We start from the raw sequence: 22,806 nt of genomic DNA on the forward strand, positions 1-22,806 counted from the left end.
TTTCATTGAAGAATTAAATCTCCAAAACAATTCACTCTGCTTAATCCCCGTGAAACCCTTTCAACATAAGTGCACACATGCATGCACGCGCACACACACTCACACAATCTTCTTTCCCCCCCGCCCCTGCTTTTGCAATGCAGGGCAAAGCACTCAACCTTGCTACTGGCATGAGGACTACAACAATCAGCTATTGAGAAGCCTTGCATAGCTCACATTCCAGAGGGCTTGGTCTCAATAAATAACTACACCCCTGGATGCAGGAGGATCGTGGAGAGAGAGAGAGAGGGAGGGAGGGACGAAGGGAAAGTCAGGTTGGGGAGGTATGGGGGGGGGGGAGGTGGCTGGGTAGAAACAAATGGGATTAAATTGACACATCCTCTCCTAGGACCAGTGGGTTCTGTTTCTCCCCTCCGACCCCCACAGGGATCCGTGTTGTTTTCCCACCCATTATTCCCTTGTGCATTGGTTTCACCCATTACCAGAGTACTGCGCGCAGTCAGAGGGGATTAGATGTATGGCCTGTGTGGGGCTTTTTTTTTTCCAAGCTTAGCTACTGTTTGTCTATTCAACTGCACGGAAGCCTGGCAATGATTCTGGCTTTATTTGTTGAGTCTTGTCTGGTGAAGTGAAAAGGACAGATACCCTTTTTTTTTTCCAGTCTGCAATTTTGCGAAATTATTTCCATTGTCCTCTGCTTGCAGCTCATTTAATCACAGGCATGCATATATTTTTTTAAAAAACAGTGTTTTGATCTGCACCTTGACACACAAAAAAAAAAAGCCACAGACGATCAGCTTTTGCAGGCAGGCCTTACGCCCTCTGGGAAAAGGAGCCCTGAGCTTTAATTCCCCACAGCCTTTCAGTCCCTGGCTGTGGTTGTGTCCGCCATGGTTTGGCCGGTAGCACTCTTGCTTCTGAGTAAGAAGATTGGGGATTCAAGCCTGACATGAGATAATGGGTCGAGGTTGAGTCTGAAGCCTAAAGCTTGGTGGTGAGGGAGTGCTGCACGATCAGAGGTGCAGTCTTTAAGTCCGGGCACCATCTGTCCTCACAGGTAACAGTTTGTACAGCGGCGTTTGAAGGAGAAGAGCAGAGAAGTTCTCCCAATACACAAGCTGGGCCCTTGAGCAACCATAACTCAAGCAGTAACTGTTTATCAACATACTGCTGTTTGCAGGAGTTTGCGCAATGCAAATTATTGCTGCATTTTGTGACAGTGGCCACACTCCAGAAGTATTTCATGAGCTGCAAAGTGCTTTGGATGTCAGCGAGTGATCAAGGTGCTATATAAATGCAAGCCTTCTTGTTCTGCTGGCAGCATTAACCGTTTTTTTTTGCCTTTTTAACATCGGGCTCCCACTCATAATTGATATTTGAGCCGTGTCTGTTTAAAATTCAGACATGCTTACCGTAATAAGGGACCAGCTATAAAAAGACATAATGCCCTCCCACTTTGTAGGAGCACGTCACTTCAAAAGGAAATGAAAGTTGGTGGTGGAGGTGGACGACGCTGGAATAGTTACACTCACCGGTATTTGTGTAGGGATTTTGATCACTGTTCGAGGTCATAGAACATAGAACATAGAACAATACAGCGCAGTACAGGCCCTTCGGCCCACGATGTTGCACCGAAACAAAAGCCATCTAACCTACACTATGCCATTATCATCCATATGTTTATCCAATAAACTTTTAAATGCCCTCAATGTTGGCGAGTTCACTACTGTAGCAGGTAGGGCATTCCACGGCCTCACTACTCTTTGCGTAAAGAACCTACCTCTGACCTCTGTCCTATATCTATTACCCCTCAGTTTAAAGTTATGTCCCCTCGTGCCAGCCATATCCATCCGCGGGAGAAGGCTCTCACTGTCCACCCTATCCAACCCCCTGATCATTTTGTATGCCTCTATTAAGTCTCCTCTTAACCTTTTCTCCAACGAAAACAACCTCAAGTCCGTCAGCCTTTCCTCATAAGATTTTCCCTCCATACCAGGCAACATCCTGGTAAATCTCCTCTGCACCCGCTCCAAAGCCTCCACGTCCTTCCTATAATGCGGTGACCAGAACTGTACGCAATACTCCAAATGCGGCCGGACCAGAGTTCTGTACAGCTGCAACATGACCTCCCGACTCCGGAACTCAATCCCTCTACCAATAAAGGCCAACACTCCATAGGCCTTCTTCACAACCCTATCAACCTGGGTGGCAACTTTCAGGGATCTATGTACATGGACACCTAGATCCCTCTGCTCAGCCACACTTTCAAGAACTTTACCATTAGCCAAATATTCCGCATTCCTGTTATTCCTTCCAAAGTGAATCACCTCACACTTCTCTACATTAAACTCCATTTGCCACCTCTCAGCCCAGCTCTGCAGCTTATCTATATCCCTCTGTAACCTGCTACATCCTTCCACACTATCGACAACACCACCGACTTTAGTATCATCTGCAAATTTACTCACCCACCCTTCTGTGCCTTCCTCTAGGTCATTGATAAAAATGACAAACAGCAACGGCCCCAGAACAGATCCTTGTGGTACTCCACTTGTGACTGTACTCCATTCTGAACATTTCCCATCAACCACCACCCTCTGTCTTCTTTCAGCTAGCCAATTTCTGATCCACATCTCTAAATCACCCTCAATCCCCAGCCTCCGTATTTTTTGCAATAGCCTACCGTGGGGAACCTTATCAAACGCTTTGCTGAAATCCATATACACCACATCAACTGCTCTACCCTCGTCTACCTGTTCAGTCACCTTCTCAAAGAACTCAATAAGGTTTGTGAGGCATGACCTACCCTTCACAAAGCCATGCTGACTATCCCTGATCATATCATTCCTATCTAGATGATTATAAATCTTGTCCCTTATAATCCCCTCCAAGACTTTACCCACTACAGACGTGAGGCTCACCGGTCTATAGTTGCCGGGGTTGTCTCTGCTCCCCTTTTTGAACAAAGGGACCACATTTGCTGTCCTCCAGTCCTCTGGCACTATTCCTGTAGCCAATGATGACATAAAAATCAAAGCCAAAGGTCCAGCAATCTCTTCCCTGGCCTCCCATAGAATCCTAGGATAAATCCCATCAGGTCCCGGGGACTTATCTATTTTCAGCCTGTCCAGAATTGCCAACACCTCTTCCCTACGTACCTCAATGCCATCTATTCTATTAGCCTGGGGCTCAGCATTCTCCTCCACAACATTATCTTTTTCCTGAGTGAATACTGACGAAAAATATTCATTTAGTATCTCGCCTATCTCTTCAGACTCCACACACAATTTCCCATCCCTGTCCTTGACTGGTCCTACTCTTTCCCTAGTCATTCGCTTATTCCTGACATACCTATAGAAAGCTTTTGGGTTTTCCTTGATCCTTCCTGCCAAATACTTCTCATGTCCCCTCCTTGCTCGTCTTAGCTCTCTCTTTAGATCCTTCCTCGCTACCTTGTAACTATCCATCGCCCCAACCGAAACTTCACACTTCATCTTCACATAGGCCTCCTTCTTCCTCTTAACAAGAGATTCCACTTCCTTGGTAAACCACGGTTCCCTCGCTCGACGCCTTCCTCCCTGTCTGACCGGTACATACTTATCAAGAACACGCAGTAGCTGATCCTTGAACAAGCCCCACTTATCCAGTGTGCCCAACACTTGCAGCCTACTTCTCCACCTTATCCCCCCCCAAGTCACGTCTAATGGCATCATAATTGCCCTTCCCCCAGCTATAACTCTTGCCCTGCGGTGTATACTTATCCCTTTCCATCATTAACGTAAACGTCACCGAATTGTGGTCACTGTCCCCAAAGTGCTCTCCTACCTCCAAATCCAACACCTGGCCTGGTTCATTACCCAAAACCAAATCCAACGTGGCCTCGCCTCTTGTTGGCCTGTCAACATATTGTTTCAGGAAACCCTCCTGCACACACTGTACAAAAAACGACCCATCTATTGTACTCGAACTATATCTTTTCCAGTCAATATTTGGAAAGTTAAAGTCTCCCATAATAACTATCCTGTTACTTTCGCTCATATCCAGAATCATCTTCGCCATCCTTTCCTCTACATCCCTAGAACTATTAGGAGGCCTATAAAAAACTCCCAACAGGGTGACCTCTCCTTTCCTGTTTCTAACTTCAGCCAATACTACCTCGGAAGAAGAGTCCCCATCTAGCATCCTCTCCGCCACCGTAATACTGCTCTTGACTAGCAGCGCCACACCTCCCCCTCTTTTGCCTCCTTCTCTGAGCTTACTAAAACACCTAAACCCCGGAACCTGCAACATCCATTCCTGTCCCTGCTCTATCCATGTCTCCGAAATGGCCACAACATCGAAGTCCCAGGTACCAACCCACGCTGCCAGTTCCCCTACCTTGTTTCGTATACTCCTGGCATTGAAGTAGACACACTTCAAACCACCTACCTGAACGCTGGCCCCCTCCTGCGACGTCAAATCTGTGCTCCTGACCTCTATACTCTCATTCTCCCTTACCCTAAAACTACAATCCAGGTTCCCATGCCCCTGCTGCATTAGTTTAAACCCCCCCAAAGAGCACTAACAAATCTCCCCCCCAGGATATTTGTGCCCCTCAGGTTCAGATGTAGACCATCCTGTCTGTAGAGGTCCCACCTTCCCCAGAAAGAGCCCCAGTTATCCAAAAATCTGAAACCCTCCCGCCTGCACCATCCCTGTAGCCACGTGTTTAAATGCTCTCTCTCCCTATTCCTCATCTCACTATCACGTGGCACGGGCAACAACCCAGAGATAACAACTCTGTTTGTTCTAGTTCTGAGCTTCCATCCTAGCTCCCTGAAAGCCTGCCTGACATCCTTGTCCCCTTTCCTACCTATGTCGTTGGTGCCAATGTGGACCACGACTTGGGGCTGCTCCCCCTCCCCCCAAGGACCCGGAAAACACGATCCGAGACATCACGTACCCTTGCACCTGGGAGGCAACATACCAAACGTGAGTCTCTCACGCTCCCACAAAATCTCCTATCTGTGCCCCTGACTATAGAGTCCCCAATTACTAATGCTCTGCTCCTCTCCCCCCTTCCCTTCTGAGCAACAGGGACAGACTCCGTGCCAGAGGCCCGTACCCCATGGCTTACCCCTGGTAAGTCGTCCCCCCCACAAGTATCCAAAGCGGTATACTTGTTTCTCAGGGGAACGACCGCAGGGGATCCCTGCACTGACTGTTTTTTCCAAGTCCCTCTTACAGTTACCCACCTATCTCCAATCTTTGGTGTAACTAATTCCCTGAAGCTGCTATCTATGACCCCTTCTGCCTCCCGAATGATCCGAAGTTCTTCCAACTCCAGCTCCAGTTCCCTAACTCGGTCTTGGAGGAGCTGGAGATGGCAGCACTTCCTGCAGGTAAAATCAGCAGGGACACTAACTGCATCCCTCACCTCAAAGGTCCTGCTCTTTTTTTGTAGTGCCGGAAAATCAGAGGGCCATTCATAAAATGATGCAGCACAGAACGGGGTGATTAAGTGCTGAGTTTTTGAAAGAACCATCCAGTTAGTTCCGCTCCTCAGCTCTTCCCTCACAGCCGTGCAATTTTCCCCACTTCCAAATGTTTGTCCTTTCCTTTTTGAAAGTCACTTTTTAATATCCTTCCACCAGCCTTTCCGGCAGTGCATAACAATTCATTGCATGCAGTTTTTTTCCCTTTTCACCCTCACCCCTGGTTCTTTCAGCAATCAGCTTCAATCTGTGTACTCTACTTAACAACCCTTCTGTCATGGAAAGCGCTTTCTCCTTATTTACTCTATCAGAACCCTCACGGATCTCGAGCACCTTTCTCAAATCCCCCCTTAAACTTCTCTGCTCCAAGGAGAACTGCTCCAGTTTCTCCGGTCTCCACGTGACTGAAGTCTTTCATCTCTGGGACTATTCCAGTAAATCTACCGTGCACCGTCTTTAAGGCCTTGACGCCCTTCCTGAGGAGATGCACATGGATGTTGCCTGGGATGGAAGGTTTCCGCTATGAGGAGAGACTGGATAGGCTGGGTTTGTTTTCCCGGGAGCAGATGGGGGATATACAAAATTATGGGATTCATAGAGGGGGTAGATCGTAAGAGTCTCTTCCCCTTGACAGAGGTATCTAAGGCCGGAGGGCATAGATTTACGGTGAGGAGAAAGTGGTGTATCCCAGTGTTCTTCAAACTTTTTTTCCGGGGACCCATTTTTACCAACCGGCTAACCTTCGGGACCCACGCCAGCCGACCTGCACGACCCACCATTTTCTCTTACCTTGTTTGCTGCTGACAAAAATGGAGGAAATGGTTTTGGGTCCCTTTGGCACTCGTACCCGCTCCTCCAATGGAACCTGTTGGATGAAGGTGAAGCCTTCTGGTGTCGGAAAGTATGGAGTCTCCATCTGTCCAAAGTTCTGCATTTTTTTCCTTTAAAATTTTATCAAATAAATAAAAAAATAAAATGAGTAAAATAAATGAATAAACCCCCCGAACTTGTAAAAATAATAAAATGAATAAAATAAATGAAAAAAATAAAAATTAAATGAATAAAATGAAAGAATAAATGAATAAAAACCACTACAGAACTTGTAAAACAAAAAGCTGCAACTGTTTAAAAAAATAGCGGCCGCACTGCGCATGCGTGCCCGATTATCGCATGCGTAGTGCGGGCAAATTTTTTTTTTTAACATGTTCGCAGCCGGCGTTATGAAACGCCGGCTGCTGCGCGGAGATTTGCGCGATCGGGAGCGCCGCGCACAACGGCCTCACGACCCTCCCGACACCCGCTCGCGGGTCATGCCCCCGACTTTGAAGAACACTGGTGTAGAGGAGACCTGAGGCAATGTTTTTTCATCCAGAGGGTGATGGAAATATGGAACTCGCTGCCTGAGAAGGTGGTCGAGGCAGCAAGGTACTCCCGCAACATTTAAGAAGCATCTGGAGAAGCACGTAAATCAACAAAGCAGAGTACTCTATGGACCAAGTGCTGGTAAATGGGATCAGTGTAGATTGGTGTTTAATGGTCAGCATTGACATGGTGGGCCGTGGGGCCTGTTTCTGTGCTGTATGACTCTACTATAATCCCATGTAGCTACTTATGCTTGCAGCTCACCAATCTTATTTATTACGGTTCTTACATTTATGCATTTGCACTAAAAACCCACCTCAGTCTGCCTCGCATTTCCCAGTGTTTAATTCCTCCACTTTCCTCTAATGCATCTTGTCTTCCCCAGTCTTGTGTGCATCTTGTATTGCCACTCTAATGCCTTATGCGGATGCCCCTCCCCCTACTATTTTATTTTTAAACCCTCTCGCACAGCGCTAGTCATCCTTCCCACAGGGACACCTGTTCCAGCCCTTTTGAGTTCCAACGCGGCCATCGTTTACAGGCCCCCTTCTCCCCCCAATTTGCTGCCCTCAAGGGGACAGTCAAAGCATCGGCAATGGACCACCCATCCACTTTCCCAACAGGAGCATCTTGCGGTTCAGAAGAATGAAAAAGAGAAGAATATTGAAAATTCCTCCCCCACCCCCTCATTTCCTCCACCAGCCAAAAACAAAACCCACACTCGAGACACCAGCCACCACTCTTTAGCATCCCGTCTCACCTCAAACCAACTACTCCCAGGACTCTCGAGAACATTAGTCTTTGAGATGGTTACATCTGCGAGCAATCATGAATCACTCAATGCCTAGTGTCTGCTGTTGTGGTTTCAGTCTCGTTCCAATTGACTGGTTCAGGGCCATCCAGAAACATGTGGTGCCCTGGCAGTGTTACGATGGTTGTCCAATGAGGACGTTGCGTGACACAAACCAAATGCAACCTATGTTGGGATGTCAGCCGGGGCATTAAAGTTACTTCACTATTCCTGAGGTAGGGAATCAAAAAAGCCTCGCCTGGAGATGTATGCCTGATCGAGATCCAACACGTGTTGCTCGTGTGTCGAGGTTAGCCTTAAGGCAGGCCAGTTATGGTGCACCTCCATTTACTAGCCTTTGGGCATTCACTAGCAGCATGTGGAAGTGCTGATTGACCTGCGCAAATGGACCCCAGCAAAGGGTCCACAGCTTTAGGAGAGGAGGAGAAAAGAATATTCAGATGCAAGAAGGAACTGTGAAGGATCCTATAAGACAGAGGAGCTAAGAAACACACATACAAGCAGATGATGAATTGCGAGTGTTTCATCTCACCAAACCTATTAAGTGACTGGTTGATGCCTGGTTGGCTGGTGATGTAGCCCTGATTACTCTATCAGTCCTTAACTGAAAGAACCTGACAGAGAATGTTCCCACCCTGCGCTCTCCTCATTCCGGGTGCTAAAATCATAGGTAGAGGGGTGCAGGTAGCACAGAAGATAGAAAGCTCGCTCACTCTCTTTTGCAAACCCTCCCATATAAATCCCACACAGAAACTGGGGCGAGTTGCTGGGATCAAAAAAGTTCCAGCCATTCGCAGAGGTTGCAGCTTATTTAAACATACCCCCCAGTGTCTTTAGCAGGAAAAGAAAAGGGCAGGCTTTCTCTCATACCTGAGTCCATTGTTAACCTTTGTGTGAAATATGACAGAAAGGCTCAATGGCCCCTCCTCAATCTCCCTTCTCCCCTCTCAGTATCGTCCCTCACAGTTTTCCTCTCCACAGTTCAGCAGACAAAGCAGCAGGCAGGGATGTTGTTATGGTGTATATAATCTGGACACAAATGTTAGATAGATAGATAAGTAGGTCATTTTTAAAGTACTAATATTACGAATAAGAGTGGAAGCCAAATTAACACATGAGGAAGTAACCTTTCAAGAGTGGTGAACTCAAATGGAGATTTAGACGTCAACACATATTGACTTTTGCTCTTTTTAACCACATCATGTTGATACTCAATCTCACTTTAACACACGGGTCCCCCCGAGGGTCTGTATCTCATGTTGCTTCTCATTTTCAAAGCTAAGTGATAAAAAAAACATGCCTAACTTCACCTCCGGCTACGAGGGATTGGCTGCGCCAGATGATTAATAGCTGGAATAAGCTGAACTCTGCTGCGTCCCCATCACATCTAGCAGCTGGTGCAGAAACGCTACTGTAGAGCTGCAGAGGATTATCCAACGCTGCGAAGCTGAGGCTCCTGCCTAAGGTTATTTTGACATTTCGGAACAATGCATTTTGCAGATAGGCTGGGTGTGTGATTGTGTACGGGGGGGGGGGGCGTCTCCATTCCTCAGCCTCAGCGCTCCCCCTCCTCAGTTAAGCTTCCAACACAACACCTGCTTCTAGTTTCCATGGCAACTGTGAACAGCCTAGACTGCCTTTGACCTTGAACTGGAATCATCCGCTGACTGAAAACAATCGAGGCCAGGAGGGGTTTTGCACAGTGAGAGGCTCTCTCATTCCCGTGCCAAGGAATTTCAGATACCTGGGATACTGCGGCCTGATTGGAGTGGTGCGTCAAATGCTCAGATATCTGAAGAAATGGAAAGAATGTTACACATGAGAGGCAGAAAAGCTGATGGAATGTTTTCTCGGGGTGAAATGGAAAGTTGTGCAAGAGAGTTCCAAATGGCGCTTTTTTTTCCCCACTCTCCTGCGTGCAGTTTTATTCCTATTTTACAACCCTCCCTTTCTCTCCACAAGCTCCTCACTATACCCCAGCCAAGATGCTCAGCTTCCTTTTCACTACTGTTCCTAAGTTGTCATGTAAATTTGCGTCACCTTTTCTTAACTTGCCACCTAATTGATGTGTGCTGCAGGCACACGAGGATTCCTCCCACAGAAATTGCAATTGTTAGTACCGTGGTTATTGGCCAGAACCCAAAGTTTAGCCATCATCCCTGTCAAGTCGTAAATAGGCCATATGTCCAGCTGATGTTTTTTGCTTTTGTGGAGCAGAGCCTGTAACGAAGCTAATGCATTATCGGCATTGTCTATTTTAGATAATATAGACTGCTCAAGGCCATTCCTAATTGATGCATTTTGTGCCTTCTGCGTCTAGAATACTTTTTAAAAAAACTTCTAGTTAAGGGGCAATTTAGCCAACCCAGACATGGGCCTCATTTTAACTCTGTGTAAGTGAATGGGTTTTGAGTGAGTTAAAATCAGGCCCAGAGTTTGGACACCTTAAAGTTAAGCGTAAAACGGCAGCACCTATTTGGAAACTTCTTCCACGTCCATAGAATAGCCCCATCCCCACAGCCAGGGATTTTCCGCTCCTGGCTGCTGCAATCGGGAATCCCGATCAGGCGGAGAATGGAGTGTCCGCTGAAAAAATAGGCTCGATGCCAGGTGGCAGACCAGTTCCCGGTCTCCACTTCCGCGCCAGCGGGAAAGTGCAAATTGCTGATCTGCATGCAATTAACATGTTGCTCTGACTCCCACTGTGGGAAATCCACCTGCCGGGCTTTGGTGTAGGTATAGCTAAGCAGAACCCTGGCATGATGGGGGTCATTCCATAGCTAATGTGCCCCTCTGCCAGACTGCAGAGGAGGCTGGTCCCCCAAGCATCCTGAGGGTTGGGTGAGGTCAGGGTTTCGGTGAGGAGTTGACACCTGGAACCTCCCCTGGGATGGGGTTCCCATGTCTGGACTGCTCCTGACCACATCATCGCAGCTAAGTGCTTTGACACTTTGACAGCCTTGATGTGGTCAGGAGCTGACAATCATAGCAAGAGGGTTTATAAACATTGAGGTTAGCAGCAAAGTAGGGTACATTCAAGCGTGAAAGGAAAGATTAATTAACAAACCCTCTAATAGCTGTCTTATCATATCTGAACCATTAAGCTGTCAATCACAGGCTAGTGAAAGGTGTTGCTCTGTGAAATTGAATGAATGCTTAGCATTTTAAAGGATCTCAGGTGATTTGAAGCCATTTCAAGTGTTATGGGCTTTTGAGGAAGCCTCTGACACTTCAAAAAGCTGCAATTGTCGAGGCATATGTCTGAGGGAACAGATGTTAGGAAAGGAAAAGTGTTCCTTCATTGATTCTACACTGGACTGCCAGAACTACTCATTTGCTGTCAGGCAGAGCAGTTCAGGGTGAGGAGGGCTTCCCTCCGTAACACAAGGACACTGTTGAGCAGAGGGCTACTTGAGATCACTTGTCAAGGGTGATCTTCAGGTTGTCCAATGGTGGAAGGGGGGAGACCAGATACAGGACCCCCATCCCGGGGGAGGGCCCAGGGGTCAACCCCTTACTCACAGCCCTCACCTACCCAATCCCCCAGGACCCTTGATGAACCACCATCTGCAGCCTGACAGCAGCAAAGGGATACTTTGGCCGGCATTCTCCGACCCCCGCCGGGTCGGAGAATCCCCGAAGCGCGAATCCTGCCCCGACGCCGGCTGCCGTATTCTCTGGCGCCGTTTTTCTGGTGGCGGCGGGATTCCTGCCACACCGGTCGGGGGCCGTTGACAGAAGGCCTCCCCCCCTCCCGGCGATTCTCTGGGCCGAGCGGCCGCCCATTTTTGGCCAGTCCCGCCAGCGTGAATTACTCACCTCACGCACGGCGGGACCTCGCAGGTGAGTATGCGGAGGGGGGGGGGGCCACAGTGGCCTGGCCCGCAATCGGGGCCCACCGATCTGCGGGCTGGCTTGTTCCATGGGGGCACTTCTTTCCTCCGCACCCGGCCCCTGTACGTCTCCGCCATATTGCCCCGGGGGGGCCGGTGCGGTGAAGAGAACCCCCCACATATGTGCGAAAATACACTGGCCAGTCTGCGCAGGCGCGGAATCACACCGGCCGTTCAGTGCATGTGCATAATCACGCCGGCCGTTTCGCGCATGCGCAAGATCACGCTGCCTGTTCCGTGCATGCACGAACTCGCGCCGGCCCTTTGGCACCGGCTGGAGTGTCGCCAGCCCCTCCGTCGTCCACCTATCATCCTAGAAAGGTGAGAATTCCTCACCTTGGGGGGCCATTCTCCACAGAAGGGAGAATCCCGGCCCTTAGCTATGGAATGACCCCCATCGTGCCAGGGTTCTGCTTGGCTATACCTACACCAAAGCCCGGCAGGTGGATTTCCCGCTGTAGGACCCTTCAGGTCCACTGCGCCAGGCTCGGGTGTCGCTGCCAGGGGGCAGTGCACCATTGGCAATGCCAGGGGGCTGGGGCGGAACGGGGAGTCATCCTCATGCATGCATGGTGTGAGGCAGCAATGCAAACCACTAGGCCACTGTGCCCCCCTCGGATGGTCCTACTTAATGAAGGGTTGTGAGTACCCTCTCAGCAGAGGTGGGAAGGGGGGGTGACGAGATTTGTGGTGAGGGGGGGGAACCTGCCGTTGAATGCTGGGATCGGGTGATTCGCTAAAAATGGCGACCCAATATCACCATTTGGATGGAAACTGGCATTTTGACCGCCGTGCAGAAATTTGCATGGCCAAGGACTTTGACTTGCACCTGGGCGCCGCTCATACCGCCAGCCGAGACCAGGCCCGATTCTCCACTGGCGGGAATATCTAGACTCCGGAATGGAGAATCCTGACCACAGTGAATGATTACCGTGTACAGGTTTAATTCTTCTCCTGAAACACAGCCTGAATTCAGCTATCATTTTTAAGAAATTGAAAAAACAGCATAGAAACATAGAAAATAGGAGCAGGAGGAGGCCATTCGGCCCTTCGAGCCTGCTCCGCCATTCATTATGATCATGGCTGATCAGCCAACTCAATAGCCTAATCCTGCTATCACCCATATCCTTTGATCCCCTTCACCTTAAGTGCTATATCTAACTGCTTTTTGAAAACATACAAGATTTTGGCCTCAGCTATTTCCTGAGGTTATGAATTCCACAGACCAACCTCTGTCTAGGTGAAGAAATTTCTCCTCATCTCTGTCCTAAATTGTCTGCCCCATACCCTCAGACTATGACCCCTGGTTCTGGACACCCCCACCATTGGGAACATCCTTCCTGCATCTACCCTGTCTAGTCCTGTTAGAACCTTATAAGCTTCTATGAGATCCCCCTCATTCTTCTGAATTCCAGCAAATACAATCCGAACCAATTCAATCTCTTCTCAAACATCAGTTCCGCCATCCCCGGAATCAGACTGGTAAACCTTCGCTGCACTCCCTCTAGAGGAACATAGAACATAGGACATTACAGCAAAGAACATCTTTCCTCAGATAAGGACACAGAAACTGCACACAATGTTCCGGGTGTGGCCCCAACAAGGCCCTGTATAATTGCAACAACGCATCCCTGCCCCATGTACTCAAATCCTCTTGCAATGAAGGTCAGCGCACCATGTGCCTTCTTCACCGCCTGCATACTTAACTTCAGCGACTGGCGTACGAGTTCACCCAGGTCTCGTTGCACACTCCCCTCTCCTAATTTATGGCCATTCAGATAATAATCTGCCTTCTCATTTTTGCTACCAAAGTGGATAACCTCGCATTTATCCAAATTATACTGCATCTGCCATGCATTTGCCCACTCACTCAACTTGTCCAACACTTGTCATGAAACAAATCAGGCCATTGTAGAGTTATAGAGTTTCACAGCACAGAAAGAAGCCCTTTCGTCCATCATGTCTGCCCCAGCCATCAAGCACCCATCTATTCTAATCCCATTTTCCAGCACTTGGCCTTGTGTGCTATGGTGTTTCAAGTGCCAATCTAAATACTTCTTAAATGCTGTGAGGGTTCCCACCTCTACCACCCTTTCAGGCAGTGAGTTACAGATTAACACCACCCTCTGGGTGAAAATGCTTTTCCTCTAATCTCCTTCCTGCCCCTTATCTTAAATCTATGCCCCTGATTATTGACCCCTCTACTCAGATCTGTTCCGTCCACACGTCGAGTGCCACTTGCTGCATCAACAATCCTGTCCAGCCCAAATACAAAAGGAAAATACCGCAGATGTCGGAAATCTGAAATAAAAGCAGAAAATGCTCTGTGGATTGGGCAGGATCCGTGGAGAGAGAAACAAGAGCCAACGTTTCAAGTGGATGAACTTGCGTCGGAGCCGTTTCTTTCCCCCGTGGAGCTGGATCCAGCCTTCGGGATGAAATATTAAACTGAGGCTTCATTTGTCCTCTTGGGTGGACAGAAAGGATTCCATGGCGCTTTTTGATGATGAGCAACGAAGGGATTCTCCCAGACCCCTGACCACAAATCATCTCTCAAAACAGTCGTCGCTAAAGCAGATGACCTGGTCAGTTATTCCATTGATGTGTGTGGGACCTGGCTGTGCACAGTTGGCTGTTCCTTTTCCCTAGGTCGTACCCGCCATGCTAGTTCATCGATAAGGAAGCATCTCTGGATGTCTTGCCATCCCGAAGGTTCTTTCTTAATCTCGCCACCTGCACGAGTGGATCGATTAGAGCCACCTGATTTGGTCTGATGGCTTTCCGCTGAGCAGTGATCCAGACAATGAAATTCTCCGACTAAATTCCCAGACGGAAGTTTGTGTGACCTTAGACCTTACCTACATAAAACTGACAAATGGCCGATTCTGTATGACTGTGGAATTTACCCCGAGGGTGGGTCTGGTTAAAGCCAGTTCAGATTTGAGATTCCTAACCTGACCCAATTTTGTTCCCTTCCAACGGTCAGCCTGCCGGATGTTGGCTGAAACCAATCGCTGTAAATTTAAGCCGCGATGAAAGCCTTAGCGCTGAATTTCTAAAATGTCATTTAAAATTCCATTATTGGCCTGCCGGAGATTAATTAAATGCCGTTTTTCAGTTGCAACCAGGTGCACCATCAGTTACTTTGTTTTGCAAGATCCTTTGTTAATTTAATGCTGAAACTGTAGTGCTCCTGCCTAGTCATAGCCGGCTAGTGATAAATGGGTTGTGCCTGTGATCTTTGACACTCTGGCCTCCATGAGCTTCAATCCAGGAGACATTCCTTCCACAGTAAATAGCCATTGAGTTCAGCTTGAAATGTGAAATATGCTCCCTGCACTGAGGTTTTGGCAGGTTTACTTACAGCACAGTAATAAAAAAGAAAGGATCAGGACAATTCAATCAATTTGTTTGGCTAAGTGGAATAAAGTCCTGTTAATTTTTAAATCAGATATGACTTGCATTCGTATCACTCTCAAAGGGCTTGACACGATTCCAAAAGGTTCACAATGCCTCAGCTATTTGTGGTATTCCTCCCCCCCCCCAGCTTTTTTTATTTTTTCATGCAGAAACAGCCCCGGTACTGTATGAATGTTCTGAAGTTTATTGTTGTGAACTTTTACACTGCTGTAGTGTCTCCTTCAACACGGGGCAATGTGGTGTCCCAGTGGCACTTTCCAACATGCACTTTTTACAAGCATGTTGTAGCCTGGAGCTGTGAATAGTGACGGCAGAGGCTCCAACATTCTTTCCATCTCATAGCTGACCTGGAATCTCTCCCGCTCTCACTGCCTGTCATTGATGTGCGTCGGAAGGATTTGGCCGCATCGTGAACGCACTTTCCCGGATGGACACTCAAACCGAGAGCTTCTGGTTCAGAGACAGGGAGACTACCCACAGGGCCTCCTCATGGGGTACTGTGGAACACTTTAATCCTCTGCCCGGTCCAGGCTGGGAATTTAGCGAAACAGATACAGACATTTCTGAAGGGGAAGACACTGTTCAGAAAATAAATTGCATTTCTCTAGCGGGATCGTTCTCCCATGTAATCGTGCCCTATCTTTCACAACCTCAGTACATCCCAAAGCACTTTACAGCCAATGAGGTACTCTGAAGTGCAGACGCTGCTGTAATGTAGGAAGTGCTGCAGCTAGTTTATGCACAGCAAGCTCCCACATAATGGCCATGTAATAATGACCCGATAATCTGGCTTTATGGTTTGGCTGTTTCTGCCAAGGGGTCCTTTGCATGAATCAAATAATGCCTCGGTTTAACGTCTCAACTGAAAGATAACCTCCAACGGGGCCACGTTTCCTCAGTACTGCACTGGAGTGTCAGGCTAGGAAATATTTTGAGCAGTTCCTGGACTAGAGGCTAGGATGCTCCCAATTGAGCCATGGCTAGCACCTTAATACGGTTCATAAGGCGGCAGCAACACTGGCACTGTACACTTACGCGAATGAATGTAGGCCATGCAGCCTATTGCGCCTCTCCGCCATTCAATTAGATCGTGGCTGATCTGTATCTTAACTCTTATCTTTTTTTAAATTTAGAGTACCCAATCATTTTTTTTCCAATTAAGGGGCAATTTAGTGTGGCCAATCCACCTACCCTGCACATCTTTTGGGTTGTGGGGGTGAAAGCCACGCAGACACGAGGAGGATGTGCAAACTCCATACGGACAGTGACCCGGGGCCGGGATCGAACCCGGATCCTCAGCGCCTTGAGGCAGCAGTGCTAACCACTGTGCCACCGTGCTGCCAATCTTAACTCTTATCTAATTAACCATTTGAGGTGTAAAAATATCTTATGTTGCTCTATTTCTTTCGTATTTATGTCACAACTGGATATAGCAAACCATGGTTCTTTTACTACATTTGTATTGGTAGCTCCTTTCAATCCACTTAAGTTTAGTTCAGCCAGTTGTTGGAAGATGTGACAAGACATCTGCGCCCTTGGTTATATGATTATTATAAGTGCCACCTTTATTTAGAAAGTTCCATAACATGTGAAGATGGCTCAAAGCCCTTCACACAATGAATTCCTTATGGCGTCCAACAACTGTAGTTATGTAGGCAAATGTAGTAGCCATTCTGTGACAACATCCCCAAAACAGCAATGGAATAAGTGATGAATTAATGTATTTTCTTGATTATATTAACTTTCTTCATTTGTGAGCTTATAAAGTGAGTACCAGTAAGCTATTCAACCAGAACAACTTTACAGATTAACCCAACCAATCTGCACACGCGTGAAGCATGCACGTACAATTGCGTTGGGTATAACGCGATAATAGTCAGTCACAGGGACGATATTTCTGGCTCTTCCTCACCCTGAGTCCAACTATAGCACACCGACTTTGCTTGGTTGAGATCGACTATCCCATCACAGACCAGGGATTGGCATAGGGCTTCCCTTGGTCTATATGGTTCAGCACATACAGCCCGGTCCTCCGTTTATAATGGAGCCCTTGGAGTGCATTCTACAAGGCCTCAAAGTGAGTACCTACCTCGTTCAGCAGAAAGAAGAGAAGGAGATCATAATGATAGTCAAAATAGGAAGCCGGCACAACCCAACAGGATCCCTCGCCATGTGATTCCCTGCTACTCTCCATGTACGCTCAGTTATCAGCTGCAGAAATGAGCAATATGCAGGGCCCTTGTAAATTGAAATATTTGAAAAATTGGGGTTGGATGGTAATAAAATAATATAACTAGGACATACTATGGAAGGCGGTACTTCCCAACAAAGCATGCATCCTTCGTGAAATGTTGCCCTGTTAGCTGAGGTGCAAGTAGGTGCAATGGGGCAATTGGAACAATGGGGCAGCACGGTAGCACAAGTGGATAGCACTGTGGCTTCACAGCGCCAGGGTCCCAGGTTCGATTCCCCGCTGGGTCACTGTCTGTGCGGAGTCTGCACTTTCTCCCCGTGCCTGCGTGGGTTTCCTCCTGGTGCTCTGGTTTCCTCCCACAGTCCAAAGACGTGCAGGTTAGGTGGATTGGCCATGCTAAATTGCCCTTAGTGGCCAAGAAAAAGGTTAGGGGGGTTATTGGGTTACGGGGATAGAGTGGAAGTGAGGGCCTAAGTGGGTTGGTGCAGACTCGATGGGCCGAATGGCCTCCTTCTGCACTGTATGTTCTATGTTCTTGTTCAATTAAAATCTTTTTTTAAACTTGCACTGATGCACAACTTTCTCACTTTAAAATGTCTTGGAGTACTTTGTACAATTAATTAGTTTTGAAGTGCAGTGATTGTTGTAAGCAAATGCAAGAGTATTCTGCTCCGGATATAGCCCATAAACAGGCAGTGAGATGACTGAGCCATCCATCTTATTTCGTGGATGGTGTTGGTTTAGGCAGCATTGTTCATCAGGATATTGAGAGTTGTCCCTACTCTTCAAATAGGACCACAGGGGATCTTTAAAATCCACTGGGACAACCATTTAGCATGTCATCCAAAGATCATCACCTCTGGCAAATTAACATTACTTTACTGCTGCAGATCCTAAATTATCTGCTTGAACCTCTAACTCCTCTGATCTCTGAGTGTGAGCTCTGCCAAATAAGCCAAACTGGGTATCTAAAGAAAAGAAGGGTAATCTACACAAACCTTTCTAACATCTCTCTCTCTCTTTCTCCACATATATATGTCTCCCTTTTCTGCACTGCTACAGAGCCAACATACATCACCATTGGGCCTCCGACATGTGAGCTGCTAATCAACTGCACCCTGACAGAGAGAGACTGCATCTATGGCTTCAAGCTGGACCACAGTGGATGCCGCACATGTCAATGCAAAACTAGTGAGTACTGCCTTCGTCATTCTGCTCAACATCTGTCAGCTGTTTGAGAGGCTCCACATCGGAACTGTGTGTGTGTGTGTGTGTGTGTCACAGATAGCAACAAGGATTGGATCAGTCTTCAGTGCCACCTGAATCTACTAAAAGGGTTTATAAATAGCACTTCCCCCGCTGTGTGATGGGACAAATACTCCAGAAGTGAGGCTGATGCACATGATCCACAAGTGGGTTATGGCAGCCACACAAGCGGAAATATTTATTGCAGTATGCTACTGTCGGTGACACATTCAATTTATTACATTCGCAAAGCGTGGTTCCAGACTGAGGGAAAAGCTGTGCTTTTTTTAGAAAAAGTAACACCATCAAAGCTCCTCCATTGTGGCACTTTATTGCTGTGATCCTGTGCCAGGAAAATGCTTCTTTTTTCCCCATTTTCTGCTGCCGTTCCTTCACGTAATCGCATTGAGAGAAACAGCAAAGTACAGCGATATCGTACCTACTTGGTGCCTTTTCCCTGTATTTATGCTTTAAAGGTGAACAGTAAAAAACAAATCTCTTGGCCTTGCTACACCGATGACGCCACTCATGGGAGTCAGCCCTGGGCACCCCTGAATGGCTGTGTTTGCATTCCTGGCCTCTGGTGTGCCCTCTAATACCAGGGCTTTGACAAGACTCTCAGGCTGGTTTTGAAGTCAGAACGATCTTATGAAACCCCTTTCACAATCTCAGGACATTGCAAAAGTACTTTGCAGCCAATTAGGTTATTTTTTTTAAATGTAGTCGCTGTTGGTGAGATCTTGTGATGCAGTGATAGGCCTCTGGGACAGAACCTTCGGGTTCCAGCCCCACACCAGGATTTGATGGCCATGGAGGGTGCGTTTAAAACGTGACCAAACATCTTGCTTATCAACAATTTTGTGTAAATATTTTCAGCACGCCTGATGGCAGGCGGTAAGAGTTTCCTGGTCAGCCATGCTGAAGAAGGCAATAGCAAACCACTGTAGCACTTTGCCAAGTACAATCATGGACCAATCCAATTGGAGTCCATGCTTGCCAACATCCTCCTATGGTCCTGTACCTTAAGGAGGAGGAGTCATCGGTGTCATGGCTTTCCACTGTGCCATGGAGTCCATCTGAGGAACTCTGCTGGTAGGCCTATCTCCGAAATGCCATTCATAGAGGAGGACTTTATTTAAGGGTTTACTCTGCCAGCAGGAAAACTGAATTTCAAAAGTAATGCTTCTAATACCAGGGTTCAACTTGTCCCTTTAATGATTGAAAGGGAAGCAAAGCCTTAAAAGGAGCAGTTTGCATAGAAAGAACCACTCAGGATTCTGAAATAACTCCCTGATTTCTCCAGTGAATAACTGAGTCCTTTGAAACCGAGAGGCTCCCAGCTCCGTTCCCCGGTTGACATTAACCTGCTTGACCTCAACAGCAGCAGATGGTGCTGCAGCTGGTCTTCGCATCTCTGTGCTACGGAGGGGAACAAATTGGGCCAGGGTGCTGCCGCTGAAAGTAGGCAGAGCTGCCCCAGAAAAGCAAGGAGGCAATTGAGTTCAACTATGGTGCTGCACCCCACAGTCGAATAGCTTGTTGGCATGGGAAGGATGAGCGTAGGGACAGATACCGGAGGGACCTCCACAACCCCACAGTGATCCCACAATGGGGGGGGGTGCAAAATGCATGGAGGAAAACACTCGCCCCTCCATCCCTTTCGTCCCATCCCAAACAATTTAAACATGCACAAGAACTACCCCAGCGACAAATTCTGGAGTGGCTCCAGGAGCACGTGGAAGGATTTCATGCACTTACAACCACTAACAGAACAAGAGAAGCTGCAACCATCTTTCTCGCTGTTAATTTAAAGGAAAGAGTCCTTCTGCTAAAACTCCGACCCCCACCTTAGGCTTTCTTTCACTGGCCTTGCTTAGTCCTGCCTCTCCTTCCTCGGACCGAGGAATACTAACAATTTTTCAGGCTGTATATAATCCAAAGCTGGAATATTTTTGTTCAAGAAGCAGGCTTCAAAGGCCCAATAAAAATTCCACTTGCTACATTGTTATGGAAAAAGCACATTCCCACCAAGCATTTTGTTAATTTGCCTGCTGGCAGGTCATTAAGAGCTGCATCATTATAAACGTTTGGGTCAGGGGCTACAATTAGATGATCAAAGGTGTGTTGTGTTTTCTTTTTTTTTTAAAAACCCTTTTGCATGTTTAACATAATTGTCTGTTTGTTGAGACTGTAATGTACAGTTAGTTAAAGGTTTTTTTTTTTCGAAGTGATTATAAACTGTGGAAGGTAAGGGGCCACATCCCACAGTCTCAGGATATCACGGAGGTTCGAAGGGAGAAGGAAAGTTAATCAAGGTGTCACCATTCGGTGAAAGGGACTGGGCGAACAAGGACGAGCTTTGTGTAAATCTGTCCTCAGAGTGTGTTGCCCATCCCAAGGCCTGTGAAGGTGACACTGCCCCTTGACCCGCTGCAGGACTTGTGATGCGCCAGCCTGAATTTTACCCCCCGCAAAGCGGGCTTTGGGGAGGGGGGGGGGGGTAGCATGAATTTGTATGGATGGGTTCCCGCCTCCCCAACCCCGGACCTGGAAGCAGTTTTGGCATGGGGTGGGGGTGCCCTCCCGTCAAGGACCTGAGACCTCTGGACCTCCCAGAGGTGGCACGGTGGCACAGAGGTTAGCACTGCTGCCTCACAGCGCCAGGGACCTGGGTCCAATTGCAGCCTTGGGTGACTGTCGGGGTGGGGTTTGCACACCTTCAGTGTGTCTGCGTGGGTTTCCTCCGGATTCCTCCCACAATCCAAAGATGTGCAGGTTTGATGGATTGGCCATGATAGATTTCTCTTGGTGACCATGGATGTGTAGGTTAGGTGGGGATCAGTGCAGACTCGGTGGGCCGAATGGCCTCCTTCACTGCTGTAGGAATTCTATGTTTCTAAAACTTTATTCTACCGTGGTCTATCCACCGATAACCCAATCAACCCACCGCCGCCACACACACCCCCCCCCCCCCCCCCCCCCCGACCATTTTAGTTAAGGGACTTCCAGTTTGTATATCCTGGGCGGGGGGGGGGAACCTTATCGTGTTGCTGGTCTTGCCATTCCCCATGGTAGAAGATGTATGGTTGCTGGTGAAGTGCATTCTGTATATCAAGCAGCCACAGGACACCAGTGGCATTATTCTACAAAAGCAAAAAACAAAATCAGCCATAACAGGAAGCATTTTTTAATCAGTCGCATAAATCACTGTGTTCTTTTATCTTTGTTTTATTCATTCATGAGCTGCGAGCGTTGCTGGCTAGGCCAGCATTTATTGCCCATTCTTAATTGCCCTTGAGCTGCCTTCTTGAATCACTGTGGCCTGTGTGGTGTAAATGCACCCTCAGTACTGTTAGGGAGGGAGTCCCAGGACTTTGACCCATCGCTGATGAAGGAATGGCACGATAGTTCCAAGTCAGGCTGGCACGTGAATTGGAGGCGGGGGCGTTCCCACGCACCTGCCACCCCTCCCCTTCCAGGCGGTAGAAGTCGCAGTTTTATATTCCAGAATGGAACAGTCACATCACTGGTCCAACGAGTTGTAACACAGGAGTGGCGACCCTGATGGTGGGCTTTTGACGTAGTTTGTTCGGGGAGGGTGTTAATAGACTATGTCGAGGCTTTCCTTCAACAATTCAAGGTAAAGGTCAGAGAAAGCCATTTCAGCTGCTCTTTTGCAGTCCAACTAATAAATTAAACTGAAATTCCACCAACCTTCTCAAATGGGCTTAGAAGATCCCATGCTACGAATTGATAAAGCGTAATCCGTTCTCCCTGTGTTTAGCCGACAATTTTCCCTCACCCAAGACCACCGATGCAGAGAATCTCTGGGCATGTACCTGATTACTGGTTGTGGGGCTTTGTGATTCAAAGCTGTCTGCTAGCATTGCTGACAAAACAGGAGTAACTTATTTTGGAAGTCATGAGTGGGCTGTCAAGTGCTTTAGGGTGGCATTATTCTACAAATAATGCCTGGAATTCTTTCCTTTTTATGTTTGGGAGCTGCTTACCCACTCGGGTAATGGTGCATGACAGGAGGGACATCCAAACCAATAGATAGGACAACACCTTTTCTAAATAAGGATGGACACCAGTCTTCGATTTAAGTCGCCCTCAAGATCCAGTTATTATAGCAAATGGCAGAGCACATTCCCACTTTATAACAGTGACTGCACCTTACAAGGTACTTAATTGGCCCACGCGGAGTGGTGGGAGGGGGCGGAATTTTGCACTTTGAGCTAGAACCTCGACGTCTGAGTCAAACGGCGGATGCCACAAACCGTGCACTGTGTGGGGAACAATCACTCACAGTGATATTTTTCCCAGAATTGGTCAGAGGGTGGGCTCGCCATCCAGTGAAGAGTGCTGGGTGGGCTTGCAAGGCCTAATAGGAGACTCTCCCGCACT

At 47.8% G+C, this 22,806-nt stretch overlaps 1 protein-coding gene across 2 annotated transcripts in view; it reads left to right on the forward strand.

Annotated features, from left to right (window-relative positions):
* crim1 (cysteine rich transmembrane BMP regulator 1 (chordin-like)) overlaps positions 1-22,806 on the forward strand; it is a 294,476-nt gene that overhangs the window by 215,766 nt on the left and 55,904 nt on the right. For both annotated transcript variants that reach the window (XM_072512397.1, XM_072512408.1), the window contains one exon: positions 18,217-18,345. In XM_072512397.1, coding sequence (XP_072368498.1) covers positions 18,217-18,345 — 129 coding nt within the window. The remainder of the gene's footprint in view (positions 1-18,216; positions 18,346-22,806) is intronic.

The sequence above is a fragment of the Scyliorhinus torazame genome, chromosome 1 (genome assembly GCF_047496885.1).
Source record: "Scyliorhinus torazame isolate Kashiwa2021f chromosome 1, sScyTor2.1, whole genome shotgun sequence".
NCBI classification, from domain to species: Eukaryota; Metazoa; Chordata; class Chondrichthyes; order Carcharhiniformes; family Scyliorhinidae; genus Scyliorhinus; species Scyliorhinus torazame.